The sequence below is a fragment of the Chironomus tepperi genome, unplaced genomic scaffold, assembly GCF_022539635.2.
Source record: "Chironomus tepperi strain 1889 unplaced genomic scaffold, CSIRO-AGI_Ctep_v1 contig_196, whole genome shotgun sequence".
Taxonomy (NCBI): Eukaryota; Metazoa; Arthropoda; class Insecta; order Diptera; family Chironomidae; genus Chironomus; species Chironomus tepperi.
In genome coordinates, this window is record NW_027226318.1 from 1,944,274 (window position 1) to 1,970,759 (window position 26,486).

Here is a 26,486-nt window from a genome sequence, read left to right on the forward strand (position 1 = left end):
TTTTATATATTCTTAGAAAATTTCTTTTTTGTCTTTACACTAAATTTTTTTAATATAAAATATCAATCTCATCTAGTTCAATTAAGATATAAATTTTTTAATTATTTTTTTCTACTTTTTTTCAAATTTTGGATGAAAATTTAATTTTATACAAAATAAAATAAAAAAATCACAAAAAATTAAGGCGGTCGATTGCGGAGACCAGTGAATGTACCTTTAGATGTATTTAGTGAAGAAATAAAATTTTATGAATTAGGTGAACAAGCAATTAACAAATTCAGGTAAACTATCGTCCATTATTTGCATAAATTCCCCAACTCTCATATTGACCTTATCCTTGGCAATGTTTCTCTAACACAAAACTTTTCTTCTATCCACATGATTTATAATTAATTAACTAGAACTATTTGTTGCAAATAACTTTATGTCTTTTTCTATTAAACCTTATTTTCGCTTTAACTCAGTGATGCGCAACCTTTTGTCTATCGCGGCATGCCTTGGTGGTAAGCCATGACCATGACATACGACTCATGGCATTTGCTCTCCCTAACATACAAAGAGCATGCTCATATTAATGATCATACTCAAAAAATGCTGTTTTCATACAAATGAGCATACTCGGAGTATACTCTTTGTCTTAGAGTTCCATTTGATGTCCCGCGTCACAAAGGTTGCCCACCACTGCCTTAACTTAATTTCTGCAATAAAAAAATAAAACTTTTCTTCTTTTCGTACCTAAAATAACACATTATAATTTACATTTTGGCGGACAATATACAGCAATAATAGCGGTGGTAGGACTGGAGATGACATAAATAATTTCTACTTTGGCTATATGATACTACCTCAATTTATAGAACAACATGAGCAACGCATGGCGCAATTGTTGTAAATGAACACGAATAAGAAACACTTTCTACGTAGATATTTCGATACTCATGAGTATATTACAAATTATGTATAGCTCAGTCAATCAATATTTATAGATATCCAATCCTACTATTGCCGCTAGTTCCGCTTTAATGCTCTCTTATCGAATTATAGTCTTTTTTTGCCTTTTTTGTGTTTTATTCTTATTGCTATAATGGGAAGGTTTTGGCATTTTGAAAATAATTTTTGGATATATTCAATAATGTTGAGGTGTTGTACACGTCTTGTATATTTTTTTTACTTCTAGTGAAAGTATAGAAATTTCTAAAGAATTTTGTCTTTTTTTAGTATCGCTATGCTTTCATGGCTTCAAGGTTGGAGTTTTAGTAGGTCGTGCATTTATTTATTGGAAAATCATTACTTTATTGTGGGAATTTCCTTACTATTTTCTGAAATTTTCTATGAATAAGGGCTGTTAGGAATTGAATTTTCAGATGTGATTTCAAATTGAATATTTGTTGGGGCACAGCTGATTAATGCTCTTTTGGATTCCAAATAAAGAGGGTTGATACATTTTCCTAGTAAGCAGACCATTAAACCTATGAAATCGACTCAATTGCTTCATATAAAATCTTAGTCGACACCAACATCTGGAATACCCTCTCTTTTCAATTACGACTAGCACCATGTTTGTATCATGTCAATGATATTTTCAAGCATGATTGTCTTTTATCGTATCTTTCTGATGACACATTTAATCAATTACGAGTCCATAGCAGGTTTCTGAGTTTCTATGTAATTCTTTTTCTATATTCGTCCTTAATTTACTCTATAAAAAAATTTTAAATGCAAAATAAGAGAGGAAATATATATCTGAAGATTAGGGATATACTCTAATTTATATGAATTTTTAGTTAACTTTGCTTAAAAGACTCGATTCGTCTAGACGTTTTAGGCCACTGTTTATAAAATTGAATGAAATCTCATCCAAAGCATAAATGGGAAAAACTGACATCAAGCCTCGAAATACGTTTGAATTAAAACCTTACTCGGTTAGATAAGGCATTAATTCGGCACAATGTTGTCTCCGCTGAGTGCCACCTTGGTCAGTTTTGTTGATTGATTCAAATATAGATGCTAATAATACTGTCCATATTTTAATGAAATTTCTTACATACTAAAAATTCACTAGAATACAAGACAACCAAATTAACGTCAGAACAACGTGCATACTATTGAATTACGTCCAATTTATTTTTTAACCAATGAAGAATATTGGGACAGAATAGCAAATGCTCAATGTATTTTTTATTAATCTAACAGGTGTTCTGAATATTTTAATTAAAAACGATATAGCCCTCACAAAATGTTACTTCATTACTATATCAAAATTAGTACAGGATTCATTAAGTTTTCATATACCTGATTTCTGTTTTTTGTGAAGTTTGAGTTAAAAATATTGTAATAATCAATAATAAGGGATGAGTTTACTTTAGTAAGGTGACTACTAAAGTGAGGATGGGGTATAATTAGACACTGAGCTGGCTTAGTGACCTAAGCATGAGCATTTACCAAGGACGCATCTAGAAATCCAAATAATCAGCAACTGCGTCTGTCATGTAAACCTCAAAAAACAATCCAAAAGGACTTTCAAGTGACACGACCTTATCTATTGCCATTATTTTATATTGTTATTTTATTCCATTTACTTTCTCTATCCCACCTGATTTTGGTTACATTTTATCCAACTATTTATATGCCATAAATGTACTTTACCTGTCTATCCATCTCTCCTCTATCAAAATAAAAATATCTCTTTTATCCTTCATCATAAAGCTTCTTGCATTTGCTAATCTTCCAATTTTTATTTTCCTCTCTCTTTCTTGAGATGCCAAGACGCAAAACGAAGTTCCTTATAACAGTATTTGTAATCGAATTTTTTTCTTTCTTATTTCTCTGTCTTTTTATTCCTTCACATTTACGCTTGAATAAAATTATTCATATAATATACAACAGAGAGGATGAAGGCTTCATTAAGGAAGAGGAGAAGCCTTTGCCTGAAAATGAAAACCAAAAGAAAGTGTGGCTGCTATTCGAGTATCCGGAAAGTTCGCAAGCGGCCAGAGTCGTAGCCATAATTAGTGTATTTGTTATTCTTTTATCAATTGTTATTTTCTGTCTAGAAACTTTACCCGAATTTAAACATTATAAGGTTAGATCCAATGACATTCCTTTATTTTGTATGATATATTTCTAATAAATCTGTACCATTTTAGGTGTTCAATACAACAACCAATGGCACAAAAATTGAGGAAGATGAGGTACCTGACATAACAGATCCCTTCTTCCTAATAGAAACGATATGTATTATATGGTTTACATTCGAACTTAGTGTCAGGTGAGTTTGGTACTTTACACGTGAGTGTGCAGCGCTTGTCGACAATTAGTGAATGTAATTAATATGGGATTAAAATTGAATTTTTGGATATGTGGGAATTAGACAGTCAATTGTTGAGGATGTGATCAAGGGGTGGAAACTTTTTGGAATTATTTTTAGTGAGGAGTTACGGACATTTTACTTACTTAGATAACTAGCTGGCCATTATGATTCATTATGATCAATGACCTTCCTTTTTTGGTTTCAAATGGCTGCGTTAATGTCTTACGGAGCCCTAATGGGGTTGTGATGAAGCCTTTTTCATTTGTGTCGCTCAGAATACACTTAGAGACCAACAAGTAGGCTTGGTTAAAATTCATAAAACAATGGTCAATTTTTTAGTTTTTAAATAAAAAAATATCAAGTTCCAGGCTGTTTTAAATTCAAAAATAGAGAAGTATAACAAGCAGGTGCTGAGTGTACACATGCCAGAGCATGTTAGCCATTCAAAGCAGCATTTATTAGTTCAAAACATGGAAACCAATTAAAACTCCTGTAGTCTACATTTTCAATATAAATTCAGTACAAAATGAGCTTCGGAATGTCATGCAAAAATTTATAAAAATCATTACCCCTTGAACTGTATCACAAAACAAAGGTCAGAATTCCCAAATATCCCAAATTCTCAACTCAATATTTTACAAAATTTATTATTACACAAACAAACAAACATGCTCATTTCAACTTTTTTTGTTCTTTCTCTTCTTTATTAAAGGTTCCTTGCTTGTCCGAATAAGTTAAATTTCTTCAGGGATGTTATGAATATAATCGATATTATCGCAATCATTCCTTATTTTATTACATTAGCAACTGTTGTCGCTGAAGAAGAAGATACGTTAAATCTTCCCAAGGCACCAGTTAGTCCACAGGTAATGTATTGTGTGTGTGTGTGGAACTGCGTACATTTGTATTTGTATATGCAGTTAAGTCAAAGAAAAATGATATTGTTGCGGATATTGCCGCATTGAGAATTGATAGCTCTTTATAAATCTTTTGTATCCCTTTTTTACTCTCCTATGCCTACACATTATTCAATAAAATTAATGTTTGAACTTTTTATTCTCTATTCTTATTTTTAGGACAAGTCAACGAATCAGGCTATGTCCTTAGCAATATTGCGGGTGATACGTTTAGTTCGAGTGTTTCGAATATTCAAATTATCTAGACATTCGAAAGGATTACAAATTTTAGGAAGAACTTTAAAAGCATCGATGCGAGAATTAGGCTTACTTATATTTTTCCTATTCATAGGTAAGTCCAGATCCAATTTTACCCTTGTGATGAATTTTTATATAAAAAATATTAAAAAATTCCTCTTTTCATCTCAAAAAAATAAGTGAAAATCAAAAACAAAATTTGGAACTTGAATTTGAATGAGGTTTTGTTTGGAGGAATTGACTATAGTTGAGGGTTGGACATTTTTGAGATTTTTACAATTTTTGTCAAGTCAAGAATCGTGAAAATTCGCAATTTTTTATTCAAAAAATTGTAAAAATTTCAATTTTAGTCCAAAAGACGATTCAAATTCATGCAAAATCCAAGTCAAATCCAAGTTCCGAACAAATCATATCGTCACCTTCCTTTAAATCCATATAATATCCCTTAAACATCCAAAAAATGATCTAATTTGAATCATAAATTTTTAACACTTATAAATAAAATTTCATCAATCCTCATCACTAACCATTCGACAATAATTGAAAGAGAAAGGTTTGAAGTCAACATTTTTAAGCTCCGATTCGATATTTGCTGATGTTTAAAATTTTGTTATGTTGTTCGTCTAAAAGGAAACGAGAAAAATTTACAAATTTTTTATTATAATTTTTGTTAAAAAATTTACAATTTTTATTCTTATTCACACGCATAATAATTATTTAAAGGTGTTGTCCTATTCTCATCGGCCGTATATTTTGCTGAGGCTGGTACTGAAATGTCATTCTTTAAATCCATACCGGACGCTTTTTGGTGGGCTGTTGTTACAATGGTTGGTCTTAGAAACAAAATTTGATTAAATTAAAATTTCTTTTTTTAATGTCGAAAAAAATTTTTAAAATTTGTAAACTTCAAAAATTCTTCTTTTACTTTCTTCTCCAAAATGTTCATTGTAGACCACTGTTGGTTACGGGGATATGAGGTACAAGTCGCAATACAAAATCTAAATTTTTTTAGATTCTAAAAAAATCAGTTCTTCTTATAATTTTCAATTTTTTTCTCATAATTTCCCTAATTTTTTTAAATTCAAATATCTTTTAGTTCCAAATTGTCCTATGTATAAAAACTGAAAAAGACGCAAAACATAGCGAATTGGATTATTTTTAATATAAAGTTATCATTTTCGTTTTTGTATGCATTTGGTGATTTTTTATGTTGATTGATGAAAGTCGTACTGTTTGGATATAGAGAACTGGATAATTTATACTTTTTTATTTTAGATCAAAATTTAATATGAGATTTGAAAAATATTTAGTTAATTTAGATAATATACTGATTATAGTCACTCTATCGAACAGCATAACGGAGTCACTGTGTCGCTTCATTGGCGACAAGACGTGAGAGTGACCTGACGCCAAATTCGACTCATTTTCGCGACGAAAAATGAAATTTTCCACTTCATGTTGTTCGAGTTTAAGTCCTTTGAGTCTTATTCAGCTAATTGAATCACTTCCTATCCCAACTTGAGGGTATCATGCATTTTAGTTGGTTCTAATGTTCACGAGGAGCTGTCATGGACTCTATCTTCATAAGCAACTCTTGATATTGGACGTTTTTCATAGGATATGATCCGAAAAATTGCTAACTTTAAAAGAACCTAATTGATCTTTTTGTTAGAGCTCCAAATCGACTCGAAATTTATATGAAGTTGAGTCAATTTCGAGAGTTGAATCGATTCAACTATTTGGATAAACCATAACTTATCCAACTTAATAAAGCAACTGAGTCCTTCAAGCAATCCTCAATATAGGGAAACACAACATCAAAACTAAATATTTTTCAAACTCGAATAAAAAGTTTAATTTAAATTAATTTTTTGGAAAAATTGTTTAGGTCAAGAAGTAAAAAAGTGGAAATCCTCGCATGGAAGTTTTTTACTTCTTATTGTACGTGCGAAAGGTGTAACGTGGAAATCTTTTAAGTTGATTTTTAGTTGATTGTTGAAAGTTGTTTGTTTATTTTTCTTTCATAATTTCCTCTTTTTTATGTTTAAATGGACGTATAAATATTTTTAATTATATTATATTTATATATATGGCGATGATGATGATGATTCTTTACCTGCTAAAACCTTGCGTATACTCTATATACATATAAATATATATAAATATCTTTTATGATGTTGTCGATGAAATTTTTTGATATTATAAATTGATGTTGTAATGATGTCGTTTCTCAAAATATATACATATGCATATATAAATATATATGAAGTATTCTTATCATGTATTTTGCATACTATATATTATACTTACTTACTTATTTCTAGCAGATGGTTTATTTTTTTATTTACAGTTTTTTAAGTTTTTCTTTCCGTCTTCCTTACTCTCAATCTTACTCTCCTACTGTCTCTGTCTCTCTCTCTTTTCCTCCTTCTGTTTAACTTCCAATTCTTTCAAAAATCTCAAAATTTTCTGCAGAAAAATCTATTCACACTTCTTCTATGCTCTAAATGTTATGGTATGGGAAGCAAAACATAAGCAAAAGAGCAAAAACTTTTTTTTTATTAAATTGATGTCCTCCAAATAGACTTTGTTGCTAAAAAAGTTGTCGGACGCAATATGCTTTGATTTTTGTTCCCTTATTTTCATTTTTAATACACACTTAACATATGATATACACTTGAAATTTTATATTTTGATACCTTGAATTCTTTTGGTTCCTAATAATTTTTTCCAAACCTGAATAGGGTGGGGGTGTCGTTTTTGGATTTGAAATTGATAAAACTAAAATTTAGCAGACTTCAAGGCATGCTCAAGATGAAATGATACTCGATCAATTGCTTAGTACTTGAACCAGTACTTGAATATTTCGAAAACTGAGTATTGAGCATGAATAGGGGATTAATCTTTGGTATATCCACTATATATTCTAATTCAAATTCATCATGCTTTAAGCCACTTTCATCCAACTTTTTTCGAACCACGGCACTTTACAAATCACTTCTTTTGATTTGGTTTGCCAATTTATAAGCCTAAACTAAGAATCCACTTTGGATGCCTGTTGAAGTAGAATTGATACAAGTTACCGAATTATCCTAGTCTAATTCTAAGGAGATACATAACTTCCCAAAGATGTCAACTTAAGCTGGCTCTATCACTGGCTTCAAATTGTCAATTTCCAATCCTAAGTGCAACACTATTTCTCTACTCTATCAACAGCTTTATTTCAAGATTTCTAAGCTTGCAGAACCGATTAAGTAATGAAACAAATTTTAAACCCAAAAAGGATACCCCACCCCCTTCCAAAACCTCCTTATAAAATCTACAAAAACAAAATCCAAAATTTTATAATTTAATAAAATTCTCTAATTCAATAATAAGAAAATAATCTGGAAAACACAACAAAATTGGCTTAAAATTTCCTGTAAATATGTACAAAAAAAAAAAATATTTTATTTGCATGAACACACAGAAAAAAAAATCTTTTCCTTCCTTTCAGATGATCTAAACATTTTTCATATGTATGTCAAAAGGAAAATAACTAAAAAAAAATTTCATTTCAATTTGTCGAATCTTTGAATCAGAAAATTAATTCTCTCATAGACTAACATTTTTCATCCAAAAAATGCAAAAACTTCATCTTAACTCATTTGGCCATTCAGACTATAAATCAGAGAAATCATCAATGTCTCATTTTTCATCAATAAAATAACAAAAATTTTCCCTACAAATTGCAAACAAAAAAAAAACTGTGAATGTCTATGTGTCTTGCTTCCAGGCGTTGTTCTCTTCTCGTCAGCCGTTTATTTTGCGGAAGCTGGAAGCGAAAGTTCTTTCTTCAAGTCCATACCGGACGCCTTCTGGTGGGCCGTTGTTACCATGGTGGGCTTTGATCAACATTTTAATTTTTTATCATAATGAGCGAACTTTATCTCTCTCTTTCTCTCTCTCTCTTTTTCTTTTATGTGACTTTATGATTTTTAATTTAAAAAAAAATGTTGAAAAAATGTAATGCAACAATGTTCATCTACTATCAACCTACTACGTGCCACCATGTATGCGAAATTTTATAAAAAAATTTACTCGAACAGACGACCGTGGGGTATGTGGGGCATATTTATTATTTACTTATTTTTTAACTGACAATTCCTAACCATTTTCTCTTATTATTCTCTCTCTTTCTAGTTACGGTGATATGGTGGGATCTTTTTATAATTATAGATTTTTATTTTATATTAAAACAAAACAAAAAATGTCTCTTTTCTTTCCCTACTTTCATGTTACATATTACCCTTTAATTTCCTCTGTTCATTGTCTTGATTGACAAAAACTGTGACTATATAAAAAAATATCGAAAAAATACCTTTTAATTGCCACCATGAACCACCATCACTGCTATGAATAATGAAATAAAATAAAATTTAATAGACGTGGGTATCAATTTTGATTTTCATAAAGCATAAACTAACTTTTTTTATTGAGCAAAATTTGGTTTTAATTCGATTTTGTTTTTATTTTTTGTGATCTTTATTTAACATCAAAGTTATGATTTTGTTCTTTTCTTCTGGGAAAATTCTTTGGATTTTGAGCTTATGGCAGTTAATTTCGTTGTTTTGGACTACTGATGGGGTTTATTGAATGTTTATTGGAATTGACTAGGGCAGTATAGGGTGTTCATAATGAAGGAATTGAAGATTTTTAGATAGCTAGTGTGATAACTTGAACATTCTTCTAAATTAGGGTTGAACTAGAATTTTCTCTAAATTTTCACGTCATCTATTAGCAATCAGACACTATCGTCATTCTATCAAACCGATAGAAACATTTAGAAATCAATCCAAACTTCATAATTAGTTAAAGACCTATCAATGATCATTATAGTGGGTTTGATGTGACTTTATGCAAAAGAAGCTAAAATATGTTCTCGTTACTTGTTTCTAAAAATTCCTCAAAAATAACTCTGATTACATTTAACTTATCTTGATAAGAACAAAGGAAAATATAGTCAAGAGACCAGCACAAGGTCGATATTAGGGACAAATTAGGTGTCAAATTGATTAAATGACAGAATGACGTTTTCCATATGCTACATTATTGGCTTTTTTAGTCTAGTATGTCATTTTGGGTATTTAACTCCTCAAATCGAAGAGCCAGAAGCTCTGTTTTCCTAAATCCGACTTGGAAGCATTACAAACTAGTGTACAGAAAATTCAAGGGATTTATGAGAAATTACGAAAATCAACATTTACTCTAAAATTGGGATCCTAAAATATTTTAAAGAAATTTCATAGTTTGTAACTGTTGTTGAATTTACATGAATTTCCACCATTACGTAGCTTGTACTATAGTAACAAAAACGACAAAACAAGCAAAAAAACTGCCATAAAAATTGAAATTTAAATAATTTTCCTTTCCGTTTTTTATTAACCAAAAAAAGTTGTTTAATCAATTCATAAATCAACAAATAATTTGAAAGAAAATCAAAATTCACTTAACATTTGAACATTTTAATTAATTTGAACCACCACACCACATCACTTGATTATAATTAAAATTTGAATTTCTTCATGAATTTTATTATTTTCTTTTTATTCTCAAAATTTAATTCAATTCACAAAATTCACATCAATTAGAGAGACAGTCAGATTAGCTGAACATAATCTGAAACTAGAATAGAATCACGTTTTAGTCTAGTCGCGATATAATCAAGAGAATCCTTTTTGCATATCCAACCATCTTTATCTGACTGTGTCAAAATCGCTTTTTTGCCATTAATTCGAAATTTTATATAGACAAATTTAATTCCATTTGATATTTTATTGATTAAATTTCTTTATCATGCACTTGATGAATGAAAATTTTTTCATAATTTTTTCAGTAAAATTGAATAAAATTTTAACTACTTAGCATATAGAGAGAGTTTGTTAATAGCTTAATTGTTTATTACTAACATAACAATTGAAATTAATTCGCATACACCAGAAATACATTTGCATTACATTCATATAGAATCATCATTTTAGTACTTATATCCAATAATGAGTTTCAGCAGATGATCAGAAAGAATGAAAAGTCGTTTAACATGGAAAATTAATGCCAACTTTTTATCATTTTAATCAACAAGAACAATTAATTCAAACAAATTGGGAGATTTTAATTTTCCTTTTGTTCCTCATGACAAATCTGCTTTTAACTGCTATTTTTCAATGTCTTGCTTTCTTTAGCTATATCTAATCTAAATTCTAAATACTTTTTATTATATTACTACTAAGCATGAACGTGTTTGTGTGTGTTTTTAACTAATGCTGGTGAATTAGGCATGAATGTTACTCGCTATCATAATCAGGATTGTGTTGACTTTTTTTTTGTTTGTGTGATTTTATCAGCAATTAATTTTTTGGATTGGAGTGTACACAAAGAAAATTATGAAATTATTGCTTATTTTAAATCGGAATTAAGAATTGGAAATTCTTTAAAAAGAATTTATAAAGCGCGGAATGTAAGGTTTGCCAAGGTCTCGTTTTCAACGAATTTTGGAGACCGAGACTATAAAGGTATTCTTTGAAATCTCGGTCTTGACAAATCTCGAAAAGCCTTAGTGGAAACTAATAAATATAAAATTAGTTCCAAAAAAGCATGGTTAATAACATGTAAATTCATTAAGAAATTTATTTTTTGACATGTAAATTCATTAAGGCATTTCAAAAGGATACTTTTAGATTCATCCTAAGTTTCTGCGCTTTGATTTAAGAATTATTAAGAAATATACGAACTTATTAAAATTGTATTAAATTTACTGTAGAATATTGTAAGTTTTTCAGGGAACTAGATGTCATATTGTAGTGAAGCAGTAAGGATTTTAGGTAGAAAATTAGTCAGAAACTCTTTCCTAAATTTTAAAATTTAAAATCTTTGAGAATGAATGCTCAAAATTGAGATCAAAAATTTTTAGCAAAACTTAGTAAAATTTATTTTTAGACCAAAAAATGTCCAACCTTTTAAATGTGGTTTCAAATTTGATTCCAAAATTGAAATTTCAACTCAAATTTTTTCTAATTCAAATTTGAAATTTAATCCAAAAACTTAATTCAATAATTGAAACAATTTTCTAAATGTACATAATAGTAGATATTTCCAAAAATATAGTTCTGATAAATTAAATGCATCTAATTAATGTATTGTAGCTTCAATAGTTTTGAAAATAAATTAGTTTTGAAATTGTTTGATAAGGAAAATTGATCCAAAATTCTGAAAATATTTAAAGTTGAAATAAATTTCTTTATTTTTCAAATATTAAAATTTATTAAAGTTGTAGAATTGATAAAATATTTGCAATATAAATTCTGTCCTTTAAACAAATTTAAAACAAAATTAAAGAACAAGAAAAAAAAGAACCCTTTGATCCAAAACTGTCGACATATTGTATGACAAGCATAACAGTTGTCATAACATTCTTCAATATAAAAAAGAAATCACAGCGAACATTTCAAAACTATTTAATTTCAAAAGATGTATCATTCATGTATCCTACATCTGACTATCATAATTGCATGTAGTTTGGTGTGTTAAACATAACAATTCATTTATAATTTGATTTATAAAATAAATTTTTAATTTTGTTTGATTTTAAGTTGATTTTTAATTAATTTTAATTTTATTTATTTAACAAAATTTTCGAAATTTAAATTTTTAAAATAAAATATTATTCAATAAATTAAAATGAAAAATTTTTCATCGAATTAACTAAAATAACACAGACCGGTTGGTGTGTGGGGAAAGATTGTTGGAAGTTTATGTGCCATTGCTGGTGTGCTGACCATCGCGTTACCTGTTCCCGTTATCGTGAGCAATTTCAATTACTTCTATCACCGTGAGACGGATCAAGAGGAAATGCAGAGTCAGAACTTTAATCATGTTACTAGTTGCCCGTATCTGCCAGGAACCCTAGGTTAGCTTCTACATCCTTATAATGAACTAATTTTTTAATTACTATAAAGTTAATCTTTCAGGTCAACACTTAAAGAAGGCATCACTTTCTGAGTCCTCATCGGAGATGGATTTAGAAGATGGTGTAGAATCGACGCCTGGCTTAATAGGTGATCAAACTCGTATAGTTCCGTTTTTAGGAGCACATAATTTAAATGATAAGCAACAGCAAAATTGCTGTAAACCAAGTGGACAAAATTTACAGCAACGACACAATAGCGCTTTAGCCGTTAGTATCGAGACAGATGTCTGACTACTGGGTGAGTTGACTTTTGGTTATTGTTATTTGGGGATTTATGGTATGCTGAGAGAGAGGATAGGATTTGTTCTGAGGAGTATTTAGCAAACAAGGGCAATTATTAAGAGTTTGTAAGAGATCAGTATGAATCCTTAGCATCGAATGATTTCCAAGAACATGAGCCGAAATTGGACAATATTGATCAAGGACAAATATCAACGGGATCCATCAGTTATCAACTCTATATTTAAGGCAGAGCTTGAAAGACCAGCTGTTGCCAGCTGTTTGTCTGCTTTTATAGCATTAATCTGAATAGAACAAGTCGGTCAATTGATCAAAATTTGGCACCAAGCTGGTATGACCCTTATATTCGACACCAAGTCATTAACACGCTAGCTTGGGGCCGGATCTTCGATCTATTTACCGATTTGTGCTATTCGAGTGCTAACCTCAACAAACTTCAATAGTTCTAAATTCAAAATTAATTAAATTTCAATTTCAAATCTATTTTAGTGAAAAGGACACTTCGCGCTATTTTTTGGCCACCATCTGATATTATACGCTGTCTCCCAGTCTCACCTAAAGCTGTTTGATCGCAAAACAAACATCGAGTTTTTACCTTAAAGAAACTTAATTTAATTAATAAATTAATAAAATTAAAAAATTATTAAAAAAAAGTGAAACATTTAGATAATGAAAAAAAAAATTATTTATAACAAAAAATTATCCTGCAAGAAGGAAGAAGAAGAAGAAGAAGCAACAAGGACAACAAGAGGAGATAAAAAACAAAACAAAATGTTAAAAAATTGAAAACGAAAAATACTCAAAAAAAAAGTGAATAAGAATTAATTCATCCAATTATCAATTAATGAACTTTGTATAAAAAAATGGAGAAATGTGAAATCAAGCATAATGAAAAAATTACACAAAAAGAGAATAGAAAACAAAAAAAAAAGTGAAAATAGTAAAAAAAGAGCAACAGAACAAGAAGAAATGAAGCAGAAGCCAGTAAAGTAGTTGAAGCATTAGGGGCATCTCAGTAAATCAAATAAAAGAAGGGAACTTTTCTTTCTTTTCCACTAAATTTAATTTAATATCACAGTGAACAGCACCGAGAGTAAAAATCCACAGTATACGCTTGTTATTATAGTTAGACATCCAACAAAAAAAAAAAAAAAAACTCTAACTTGATGAAAAAAGCTTTGCATAGAATTTATAATAAATTTAATAACAAAAAATTCGGTCATTGTAGATTAAACAAAGAAAAAAAAAATAACAAGCTGTAGTGGCGTATTGAGGATGAAAATATAAAACTGCCTTTAATTTAATGCTCTGAGACGCTCCTCCTTCAAATGAAAATAAAAAAAAATCTTTTTAGACATACACATACATATACACAAAAAAATGATGAAAAAAGCTCATTCATATTTACATAACATACCTAAATGATGAAAAATAATAGTGAAATTACGCTTGGGACATGATGCAAGTTTAAAAAAAAATAATAAAAAAAAATTTAATTTTTAAAAATTATAACGGGACCGACTTAGACTGTTGATCGGATGTTGTTTTTGTAAATATGTAATGAAAAAGTTTAATTTATTTTTTAAAAAAATAGAAGATGAAAAATTTTTGTACAATTTTTAAGTTTTTTGTTTTTTTTCATAATTCGGCAATATCGATCAAAATAATTAAAGACAACATTCCAAGCGACTCATTTTACCACTGCTATGTATGAAAATTTATTATCTTAAACAAAAAAATTGTTTGAAAAATTTGTTGATTATGCCGTTACTATTTTAATTTTTGTTACTAACTCTGTCTTTATAATAATTGTTGAAAAATTGTTTTTAGAAGTTTGGTGGATTGTTATTGAGCTCTGGGGGATGATTCAAATTGATTATGGGAAATGTTATCATATGTCTGTAGAATTGATTGAGAGATTTATAAACTCTTTAAAATTAAATCTTGAAATTTTATAAAAATTTCGAAATTTGATTTGGTGACTAAAATATATTTGCACATTCTTATTGATTCAATCTTTTGTCATTGACTAACTAAGGTCTTAAGCTTTAGAAGAAGTTAGGATGAATTCAAGAAACAAATTTAGACATAACAATCTTAAAAATTTTAAATTTCATGAATTTAAAAATTTCAAATTTTATGAATTTTTAAGAAAATTTGAAATGAATTTTTAAATAAATTTGCAAAAATGACAATTTAAATTTTGAACAAATTGCAATTTTTCAATGGTCTTTGACTGTTGCAGGAGAGCAACTTCATTCAAATTTGGTAAAAGAGTCTCAAATCTTTTCAAAAATTTCATTTTGTTAATTTTTGAAAATTGAAGATTTAAACTTAAAGACATATGATAATATCAATATCCATCAATATCATCCCCCATAGCCTCAGATAACTTCCCAAAAACACAATTTAAAATCAGAAAAAATTAATTTCTATTTTAACAATTAGCGACTCAAGTCTGTCTCAATTTTTCAAAACTTTTTCACTTTAAAAAAAATTCTTTAAAACACTTAAAAAAATAAATTTCATAAAACTTATTTCTAAATTTTTCTAATGCCCCCCATTTTTACTAAAAACTATTCTCAAAAAAAAAATCGAATTTTTTCTCTAAAATTCATTAATTGTAATTAAAAAGGATTTCACGACTGAACAAAATTTTTCTAAAAATTAAAAAAATAAATTCTCTTTTCAACACTTGTATAGAAAAAAATTGAGAGGAGATTATCAAGGTAATGGCTTATTAAAAAAAAAACTTAGTAAAACTTATTGAGAGTTAGATTAAAGTATGGATGGGCAAAAGCTTTATGGAAAAATAAATAAAAAAATACATAATTCAAGTAGATTTTCAATTCTAAAACTTATTTTAAGTTCAAGTCATGCAACTTTGTTCCGTCAAACTTTTTAGAGATTTTATATTTAAAAAAATAATTAAAAAAAAACCTGCCAAAAACTGAGAAAAAAAATATTATTTTGTAGCTCGTCTATAACTAGAGAAAATTCAAAATTTATTGGGGTACTGCATATCCTCAATATCATCAACAATATTATTTGCCCATTTGCCTAATTAAAATCTTTACATATGAAGAAAATTCTATTGAGCTTTATCACAAAACAATGAATTAAAATGAATTCCTTTGCTACAAAATTTTCTAAAAAATCAAAGAGTTTTTAATGCTACAATTTAGATACAAAAACTAACAAAAATCATGGATCTGCTAAAATACTCACAATCCGTCTAGGCTGAAAAAAATTAAATCTTTTGTTGACTAATTTAGTTCTTCTTTGACTAATGAAAGACTATCTTTCAAGCATATCATAGAGATGAGATAGAAAATTCCTTCGAGATAATACCAATGAGAAGTTAATAGTGTAAAAAATGAGAAGTGTGAGTCTAGTCCAGACAATGAAAACGTAATCAATGACCAATAGATAATTATACTTATTTCCAATTTATCAATCAAAATGCAATGCAAGAGAGTTAAAAATTTATTTATTGCCCTCACAAAAGCAGTCTGCATGTCTATAAACATTTTATAGACTAGTTGATTGCCTTTGAGGGATGTAGACTAGACAAAAGCATAATCAAACGACATTTATTGGTCGTTAAAGTTTTGTTTCTTGTCTAGTTGACAATTTTTCTATTCCTTTTTAATTAAGAGATGAAAATTCTGTTGAAATATTTTGTCTATTAAACTTTATTGACACATTTATTTTTATCTACACACAGAATTATCTGATAAATAAAGCTTACAACAATCATTTCAAAAATGACAATTCTCTTAAAAAAAATATTGAATTTGAAGGATTTGGGTGTGAATTTGGAATTGGAGAAAATTTGAATGGAATTAGGTCAGGAATCTTTAGGATGAGAAGGTTTTTGAGGTCATGCTATCAGAGTTATCAGACAGACTCGAGGTGGAAATTTAAAAAAATATATTTCAAAACTTTAGTCAGAACTCAAATTTGACTCAAGTTGATTCAAAGAATCAATAATAAAGTTAAATCAACTTTAAGCAAAGCTCAAAGTCTACTCAGAATTAGTAAGAAATGTTGTTAAATTCAAATCAACTTCGAGTTTGAATTGAAATGTTCCAAATTCGTTCTATGATTCTAAAATGTTCAAATTCTCACGAATTACAAAAAGTTGATTCGGAAGAAATAAAAATGATTTTAATGAAATTTTCTGATGAAAATTGAGAAAAATTCATTTAATCCTAAGATTTCTCATATTAAAATTAGTTTTGAGCAAGAAATTGAAAGAAATTCAAGGAGATGCTTAAAAACATCAAATCTTTTATAAACTAAATTTTCAAATTGCGTGAATATGATCAAATTTAAAGAATTTCACATAAAAATTCTCAAAATTTGAGTAATTCAGTTATCAAAAATTATCAAAATTTTTCCATTTAAATTTCAAAAATTCAAAATTCACATTCAAAATTCAATTCAACAATCTTCCTATTTAAATATTTTATCAAACAATAACCTACAAAAACATATAATTTAAAGATGAAATCTGCAATTGGCATTTACCAAAAGAAATAAAAAGAAGAATAAAAATCGATCAATTTGTAGCAAAAATTTTAGTTTAAAAAATTGAAGAGAAAAAAAGATGAAAAAAAAATCCAAAAGAGTATAAAAAATGAGAAGCGAAATTAGGAAAAAGTGAACAAAAAAAAATAAAAACTCTTGCAGTCAGCCTGAAAATATTCTAAGTTTAGTTTAGAAAGTGAATATATTTTCTAAAAAAGAGTTAAAAATAATAAAGTAAAAAAATGATAATTAAGGAGTATATTTAAAAGAATATATAGTTCAAATTGTGATACGTTAAGTTAGATGATCCATTAAATGAGGTTTAAAAAATCTGAAAAGAAAAACGAAAAAAATGATGAAAAAATTTTCTTATTTGATTGAAAACAAAAAAGAGAATAATAAGAAATAAAAAAGAACAAATAAGTTTAAATAGTTTAATTTTTAAACTCCAAATAAAATTTAAAAAGAAAAATATTAAAAAATCTACACAAAAATTCGGTGCATGAAATTAATAATTTAAGAGATAAAAAAGTGAAAAATATTATAATTATCATTAAAAAAAATTGTATAAATGAAAAAAAAAATTGAAGGATTGATTTTGCTGCATATAGACTAGGTATGTTATTATATTTTTTTAAAATTACAAAAAAAATGTCAAAAAATTACAAAAAAGTCCGCTTTGTAAATTTTGTAAAATAGCGTTAAGAAATACCGTAAAAAAATATGAAAAAAATAATAAAAAAATGAAATCTGTTCAATGCATAAACGTAAAAAAATAATAATAATGACTAATTTAATAAGAAAAAAAAATTATCCATCGATATTAATAAATGAAATGAATAATGAAAAATGTTATCTCCATTTTGACAAAAAACAACAGCAAGTTAAGAAGAAAAAATCATTTTTTAAATAAAAAAAGGCATCAAAAAAAAACTCACTCACTCACACATAATTAAGGAAAAACTTTAAATTCATGAAAGAACTGCTTTACCTTCTAATTAAAAAAAATGACAGACGCTTACTTAATTCAACTCATGACAATGTAAAATAATTATCTTTTTATTTTGAATTGGTGTATGAAGGTTTTGTGAGGAGTAAGTGGGCAAGTAGTGGGTCAGTTTTGAGAAATCTAGTCTTAATTTGGATTAGAGAGGCAACTTTAGTAAAGTTGTTAAATCAGATGATCAAACAGTTTGATTGTTATCCAAAGTATCCATAAGATTTGATCTAAACTACCACTTTCAATGGCTACCAAGTTCAATACTGTTAATTCTGTAATTACTGTCTACAAAGTAGACGAGTTCATGAGCTACTCAACAAAGCACGATGTCTTACGAATTCATCAACCCTGCATATAAGTGATCAGTAATTAATAACTGGTTCCTAAAAAATAGTTTTGTTCCTGGGCTCTCAGAATCTTCATCAATCTAAATTCAAGAAAACTTTCAATCTTAATATACTTACTGACTTACTTTTTTCGCACGCCATACATATCAATTGTGATTGATGGCATCTCTCAGATGGCGCCTGGAACTGGGTCTTTCTCTAGCCATCACTAGTTAACTTTTAAGACCGAATTGCAATATTAAATATTCAATCTTAATTAGAGAAATTTAAAAAAAATCTCTAAATAATTTAAAAATTTCAAAAAATTCCAAACCTTTTCAATGAATTTAAATCTAGTCAGGAAACCCTTCTGTTATCTCATCCAAAACCTTCGAACACCAAACATTATTATTACAATCACAAAATTTTTTGTTAAAAATTAATTTTTCTCATTAAAATTACTCAATCGAAACTATTTTCAGTTTTTACTCAATTTACAAGCTAAATAACGACAAGAACTCAATGTTAAATGAATAGTAGGAGAAGATGTAGCTCTCAAAATGTGAATGTACTTTTAGTTCGCAAGTGAAAAAGAAAATTATTATCAAAAAAAAAAATATCATCAATGATTAAGTGTTCAAAGACTTCTTATATCCTAAATAATGAAAAAAAAAATTAATAAACAAATTTAATGATGAAAAAGTGAATCAATAATTAATTAAATTAATGTTGAAAGAATGTTTAAGTTTTAAATATGTTGAAGTTATATTCTGTTCCTTGAAATTCTTTTATTGTTTCTATTAAATGCTCATGGATCATGCCTTTATGTGCTAGAGACACAAAATGATTTTTTTGATGGAACTAGCAACATTTTGTTACTAAGACATAAGTTCCTTCTACTTAAATACTCAAATTTAGATCAATTATCATAAAAATTGACATTCAGTCCATCAATAAAATTAATATTCAGCAACTTGTGGCTCGAATCTAGGCCACTTGCCATTTATACCATTATTATCTGCCAAATATTTGACCAACGAGTGGCTGAATCAACAATTTTGTGTCACTAGAACATAAACATGATCCAAATTGAAAGAAAATATGAGAAAAAAATTGTTTTTATTTCTGTTTTTCTTGAGATAATTTGTTATAAATTTTATGATTAGCATCAAATGTAAAATATTTATTCTAAAAAAAGTGAAGAAATTCAAAGAAAAAAAAATCATGAAAGACACGAAAAATATTTTTATATAAAACAATTAAACCACAAATTTGTTTTTATTTTTTACTACTTTTTTTAATTTGGAAATTTTTTTAATTTTTGAAATATTTGGTTTCAGATTTTTGAGTTGAGGATTGAGTTTTATTTGGGGGAATTCAGTTGGAATATGATGATCTTGAGATTGTTTGAAGTTTTGAATTCTAGAGATTTTGAATTGATTTGATTTGATTTTCAAAATTTTAAATTCATATAAAAAATTTGAATTAAACGTAAAATTACTGATGAATTAAATCAGTTTCAAACTGAATATCATAATTGTCGGGGTATCGCTACGTTGCCCTATTGGTCGATGATCGTTAAAAACACCTGTATATGCCCTAATAATCTAGTGTTTAAACTAATTTGAAAAAGTAGAAACTTTGATTCAAAATATCAAATTTTTAAATTCTGATTTTCAAATCCTTGTCACAATGCAAGTTAAAATTTATAAAATCAAGGCATTTAATGTCATTTTGGTCCTTGAACTATTGTTCTTGAAATAATTAAGCATAAATTTTACATAATCTCAATCTATTTAACTATGTCTCTAGTGAAATTATCTTGACAGGACATGACTCTAGAATAGTGTCAGATTTAAACCGAATCAAACGTCATGTCAGAGTGTGCTATTCAAGAAATCTCAAGAATCATCATTACCTAAATCTAAACCCCAATAAAGTTCAAAATCATAGCTTTCAAGTACAAACTTTATTTTATATCTATCATGACAATCCTATGTTCAAAATGCTGTGTTACAATTCAAAATATCCAATAATGTATTAACAGATTAATTTGATTTTTATGATCTCCTAAAAACTATGCAACACGCTCTACACGAACACACATTTTATTTAATGGAAATAATTTTATGAGATAAAATTTTGATTTTTTAATAATCAATTGCTGATTTATCAATCAATAAGAATTTAGAATTTGAAATTGAATATGACTTTTTGATGGAAATCCATTGAAAATCGTTGTCGACTTCAACTTCTGAATGAGATAATTTTAAAACAATATCAAACAGAGCTCGAAGTCAATTCAAACTTTATATGAAGTCGAGTCGACTAATGTCGACTTTTACATACAAAATTCAAGTCGACTTCAAGCTCTGATATCAAGAATCACAACAAATTATCAAGCTATTATCAATCATTACCTAATTTTGAGATATACTTCTTCATATACAGTCAATTAAGATAATCCAAATGGATAATTTTATTTTCCTAATTTTATAATATTTAAGATATATCCGCACGTTTCCAAAAACCTATAATCATCATTGACTATCATTTAACCCAGTAAATCAAGTGATGCTTCAGCTGACATTTTTGGAACAATATGTCTTGAAGATTACAGCTGCAGCATCACTTTGACTTTACATATAGCTTCATAATAATAAAGAAAATGCTTCAACAATCTTCCAAAGAATAAAACATTTTTATATCCAAAATAAAACAAGAAGGAAAAAAATAATTTTCGTCACTTTTGCTAAGTACAAATTTTTATTAAAGAAATTCACAAAAAAAAACTTTTCGCTTAAATCACAGACAAGACCACACATTAAGACACATTAAATGATAATTTCTTCTATAATTGACAGAATTTTTTGACAAATATTTTGAAAAGTTAAGACAATTTTGAGTAAAAAACTGCAAATTTTTAAACTTTTTTGTTAATGTCCAAAAACCTTTTAAATTTAAAAAATTCAATCCAAAAACATTTGTTGTTAATCAAAATTTATTTTAATTAATTTACTACCCCCAAAAAGAATCAAAAAGTATCATCCATCCCATGAACAAGATGAATAAAGAATAAAATTAAAAAGAATAAAAGAATATTTTAAAGAAACTTACAAAGTTCTTATGACTAAAATTAAAAAATATAAATTAAATTTAAAAAAAAAAAGTGAAAAAAATTTAGAATAAGTGCATAATTTTTTCAAGTCTCTAAAAAAATGAAAAAGCTTTGAATCTAATTGATGCGGTAAACCTTTTTCCGTCATGAATAAGAAAAATTAATTGATAAAAGTAAAATTTCACTTACCCTAATGATGAAGAAATGAGTCAAAAAATCTAAAAAATTTCATTTAAAAATAATTGAGAGAAAGTTTTTTGGAGGTAGATTCGAGGGTTATTTTGAAGAGGGTTGGGGTCTATTTGATACCCTAGAGGGGTGCATGTTAACTGAAATTATTAGAAAATTTTGAAATTCAATTTTTATTTGAAATAATTTGAATTTTTTAGATCAAATACATTAAAATGATTTAAAATTGAGAAAAATTCTGAATTTTTAAACAAAATCTTCAAATTCAAAGATCAAATTTGACTCGAATTTTGTAAAGAATTCGAGTTGATTTTTTGATACAAAGTTCGAGAATTTCTTATAAAAATGTCTCAATTTTTGAAATTTTTAAACACAAAACATCAAGACACCCCTTACCCCCCTCAAAAAAATCTTCAAAATCACCCCTCCAAAAAAAGAGTCATCAAAAATGTAAATATGAAGCCTAATGACACAGTATTACTGAGAATGAAGAGGAAATAGAAAATAAAAATAAATGAAATAATTAGTTGTATACAAAAAACAGAGAAGTGAGAGGATCTAAATCCTACAAAATAACTAAAAAATAACTATAATACTTAAATGTATTGTAAACTGAGGCTTCGCAATGACATTCGCTTTATCCAAACTTTTTCCGTTATTTTTTTAATTTTCAATTTAATTTTTCAAATTTTTACAAAAAAAAAGTAACAAAAAAAAGTGAATTAATAGCGTCTTTTTCAATTACTCATCCATGATATACACGAATTAAAAAATGAGAAAAAAAAAATTATAAAATGAGAGTATAAAAAAGTGTAAAATAAATAAATAAAAGCTTTATATAATTTTTGCACCGTCCAGCGACTCTTTACATAAAAAAAAGAACTTTTTTGTGGTCTCTTTGTAGAATCAAACATAAGAAAAAAACATTTAGGAATCTCATCCACATCCAACAGAAAAAGGTTTTATTTTTAATTTCATCTTCTATTCTTCCTTTTTATGAAAAACAAAAAATGCATAAAAATTTACATTAAAATCTATTTAAAAAGAGTAAAGAAATGAAAATTAAAAATACACTGCCAAAATTATAAAAAAAATCTGAACATGAAAATGCAAAGATGATTTAAAGCTGATGAGTGGAATAGAAAACAAAATTTCTTTACTTTTTGTTAGTTCCTTTTGTTCTTGTGCTGAATACTTTTGAATATTATTTCTGCATTCTATAGCGTCTTTTGATTCTGACTTCCTAGTTTATGGGCAATTTTCAATACCAAACAAGGCTTCAAAAGAACACTTGAAGAACGGGCGGTCTAGAAATGGCCGAAAGTCAGACTCAAGGGTAACTAGACTCTAGTGACATGCCAGATTCAATGATATCCGTCATTAGGCCAGAGTTAACTCGACTTGGGGCTAGATTATCGGTCATTTATATGCTGTGTGCTTTCCAAGACAGTTTTAAGGTCTAGTAGTAGTTCGAACTTAGTGTTTGCAAGTCTGCTAACCAGCTGTAAGTAGCACTGTAGTCAGCTCAACACCAGTAATGCGATTTCAAAGTTATTTGCAATTTTCTAATTTGAGTATTTTCTAAAATTCTAATTTTTCTAATTTTTCTGAAATTTTAATATTAAATCTGAATTTCAAATCTACCCTACCCTACCACCCTAATCAACTAAATTCCCATTTCAACTCCCTAAACCCATGCAAAAAAGAATAATTTTACAAAAAAATCGCGGGAAAAGTTTTTCAAAAATCTTGAAAAATTTTTGCAAAATAAAAAAAATAAATTTTTTAAAGAGAAATAAAAAATAATAAAAAAATGAAAATTCTGAAAGAAAAACACCAAGAAATATTAAATTAAATTAAAAACTAGAAATTTGATATAAAAAAAAACAATAAGAACAAAATAAAATAATTAAATTATGAGATGAATAATGCAGATGAAAAAAGTGAACGGAAAAAGAGTTTTTATAAAGCACATAAAGACACACATGTTTATTATTATTATGCATGTAAAAGTAAATTCAATAATAGCGAGTCCAAAATTCTTCATCTCATCTCCTTTTTGTATGTGAAATTAAAGTTTGTAAAAAGTGAAAAAAATATGAAAATTTGGCAAGAATTGTGAATTTTTTGGGGTTACTTTGAGTGGGGTTTCTGGAGGGTTTGTGGAAAATTATGACAACTGCTTAGGCAAGGATATTATAACATGATTTAATGACAAAAGTGTTGCTCAAATTGAGAAAAAAGTTCCATAAAAATTCACATTTTGCCACTCAGATCGCGACTCAGACTTCGCATGGACTCCATGTGATCTTCTCATGGACTCCATGTGGTCTTCGCATGGACTCCATGTGGTCTTCGCATGGACTCCATGTGGTCTTCGCATGGACTCCATGTGGTCTTCGCATGGACTCCATGTGGTCTTCGCATGGACTCCATGTGGTCTTCGCATGGACTCCATGTGGTCTTCGCATGGACTCCATGTGGTCTTCGCATGGACTCCATGTGGTCTTCGTATAAACTCCATTTGGACTTCGCATGGACTCTGTGTGGTCTTCGCATGGACTCCATGTGGTCTTCGCATGGACTCCATGTGGACTTCGTATGGACTCAATTGGATCTTCGTATGGACTCCATGTAGTCTTCGCATGAACTCTATTGGGACTTCGCATGGACTCAATATGAAACAATTTACTCCAAAATAATTCACAAAATAGCTGTCTATTCAGCTTCTTTGCCAAAAACTCCTGTACAACATCTCGAAGTTAAATTCAAAAGAATTTCAATGAAATCAATAAAAAAATAATCGAGTTCGGATCGGATTTTGAGCAAATCAATAAGAAGAAAAAGAAGTTCGCCCATCAAAAAAATAAAAAAAAAATAAATGAGAATCACTGACAGCTTCCGTAGGTACAACAATGAACTTATTTACAAAAGAAAATAAAATTCAAGCTGCTGTAAATTTTTTCATTCAAATTTTTTTTTCTTTTTATTTTCTTTACGACAAAGCTAATTTTTCTTAGGAAATATGTATTGTTATAAAGCAACCGTCCATTAGAAATGATGAAGTTTATAAGTTGATTAAATTTTAATTGAAATTAAATAGCAAAAAAGAAGAAAATGAGCATACAAAAAAGGCAATGAAATTTTTGCACTTTTCGGCCAGTTTAAAATGGATTTAAAAAGGAAAAACATATCAATTGAGTTTTTTGGACCATGCTACTTACATATATAATTGATGTGCATTTAATGTCTTTAAGCATCAATTTAAATTTTGTTATGCTAAAAAATATTAATGATTATTGAGAGTGTTGGTTGGTGGGTAGCTGAATTTTGATGATGATCGTACGAAAATATTGGAAATTGATGAGAAATTAAAGCTTCAATTTGAAGAATTTTGAGAGGAAAAACAAGGAAAATGTTAGGAAATATTAAAATAAATTAGAATAAAAAATTTAAATTCGGACTAAATCGCTTTGGCTTGGTAACTTTTTTTAAGATAATTAAGAGTCTTTTTTTAAAAATTTAGAAAATTTTAGAATTGGAAATTAAGAAATTTTAAATATTTTTTAATTGAAAAATTTAAACTTTAGAATAAAATTTTCAAAATTCATATTTTTTGAAACTTGAATTTAGATTTAAAATTTAATTTAGATTTGAAGTTTAAATTTAGATTTAAAATATAAATTTAGATTTGAAATTTAAATTTAGATTTGAAATTTAAATTTTAATTTTTTAAAACTTAAATTTTCAATTTTTATAAAATTAAGTTTAGAATTTTATTAAATTTATATCTAACTTTAAAATTTTATTTAAATTAAAATTTAAAATTTTAAAATTGTTGAAATTCATATTAAAGTCCAAATTGCCATCAATTCATCATCTTATCAACCAACACTAGTTGCGTTATTAAAAATTTTTGATTTTTTTGTTAGACACAAAAAGAGCTTTAAAAAATTTGAAATTTAAAATTTTGTTCGATTTAAGAAAAATTTTGTTGAGAAAAAAAATGTTAAAAATTTGTTTAGAAATATCAAAAAAAGAATTAAAAAAATATGCAGCAAAAAGAAAATGAGGATGAATGATAGAAAGTAATACATAAAAGTATTTATATAAATGTCGTAGCATCGACACAAAAAAAAAATAAGAAACTTCGCCAAAATATACGAAACAAATGAAATTCTCTATTTTATGAGAATCAAAAAAAAAGAAATAAATTAATTTCTATGGATGCCCAATAATAAGAAAAAAAATACATTACACAAAAATGATATCAAATTATGAATAATAAAATTAAATAAATTAATAACGCTGTAATGTGAGTATTGAATGTTCGATGACAGAAATAAAAAATTAGCAAAAAAAAGAAGCCCGTAGGTTAAAAAATACTCAAAAAAAAATAAATAAAAATATATTCAAGATGCCGTTACGAACTGAGTCAGTAAATGTAAATTAAAAATAAATAAATGAATGAGAAATGTTCATAAAATTCTTAAATAAATAATAAAAAAAGAAGGCAGAAAAAAATGAAAAGCTTCAATGTAAGATAGATAATTTCAAAAAAATGAACTCTAGTTTAGAAACAAAAAAAAATTAATGAAAAAATGCAAAAAA

The 26,486-nt window shown here is 27.5% G+C and overlaps 1 protein-coding gene across 10 annotated transcripts in view; it reads left to right on the forward strand.

The window, feature by feature from the left end:
- Sh (Potassium voltage-gated channel protein Shaker) overlaps positions 1-25,376 on the forward strand; it is a 189,751-nt gene extending 164,375 nt beyond the window's left edge. For 9 of the 10 annotated variants that reach the window (XM_070639411.1, XM_070639413.1, XM_070639419.1 and 6 more), the window contains 10 exons: positions 185-281; positions 2,887-3,082; positions 3,147-3,268; positions 4,023-4,176; positions 4,387-4,558; positions 5,188-5,291; positions 5,416-5,441; positions 12,219-12,409; positions 12,459-12,707; positions 13,199-25,376. In XM_070639411.1, the coding sequence (XP_070495512.1) occupies positions 185-281; positions 2,887-3,082; positions 3,147-3,268; positions 4,023-4,176; positions 4,387-4,558; positions 5,188-5,291; positions 5,416-5,441; positions 12,219-12,409; positions 12,459-12,700 (1,304 nt within the window). In that variant the 3' untranslated portion in view covers positions 12,701-12,707; positions 13,199-25,376. The remainder of the gene's footprint in view (positions 1-184; positions 282-2,886; positions 3,083-3,146; positions 3,269-4,022; positions 4,177-4,386; positions 4,559-5,187; positions 5,292-5,415; positions 5,442-12,218; positions 12,410-12,458; positions 12,708-13,198) is intronic. The other variant, XM_070639412.1, reaches the window with a different exon arrangement.
- Positions 25,377-26,486: the final 1,110 nt, after the last annotated feature.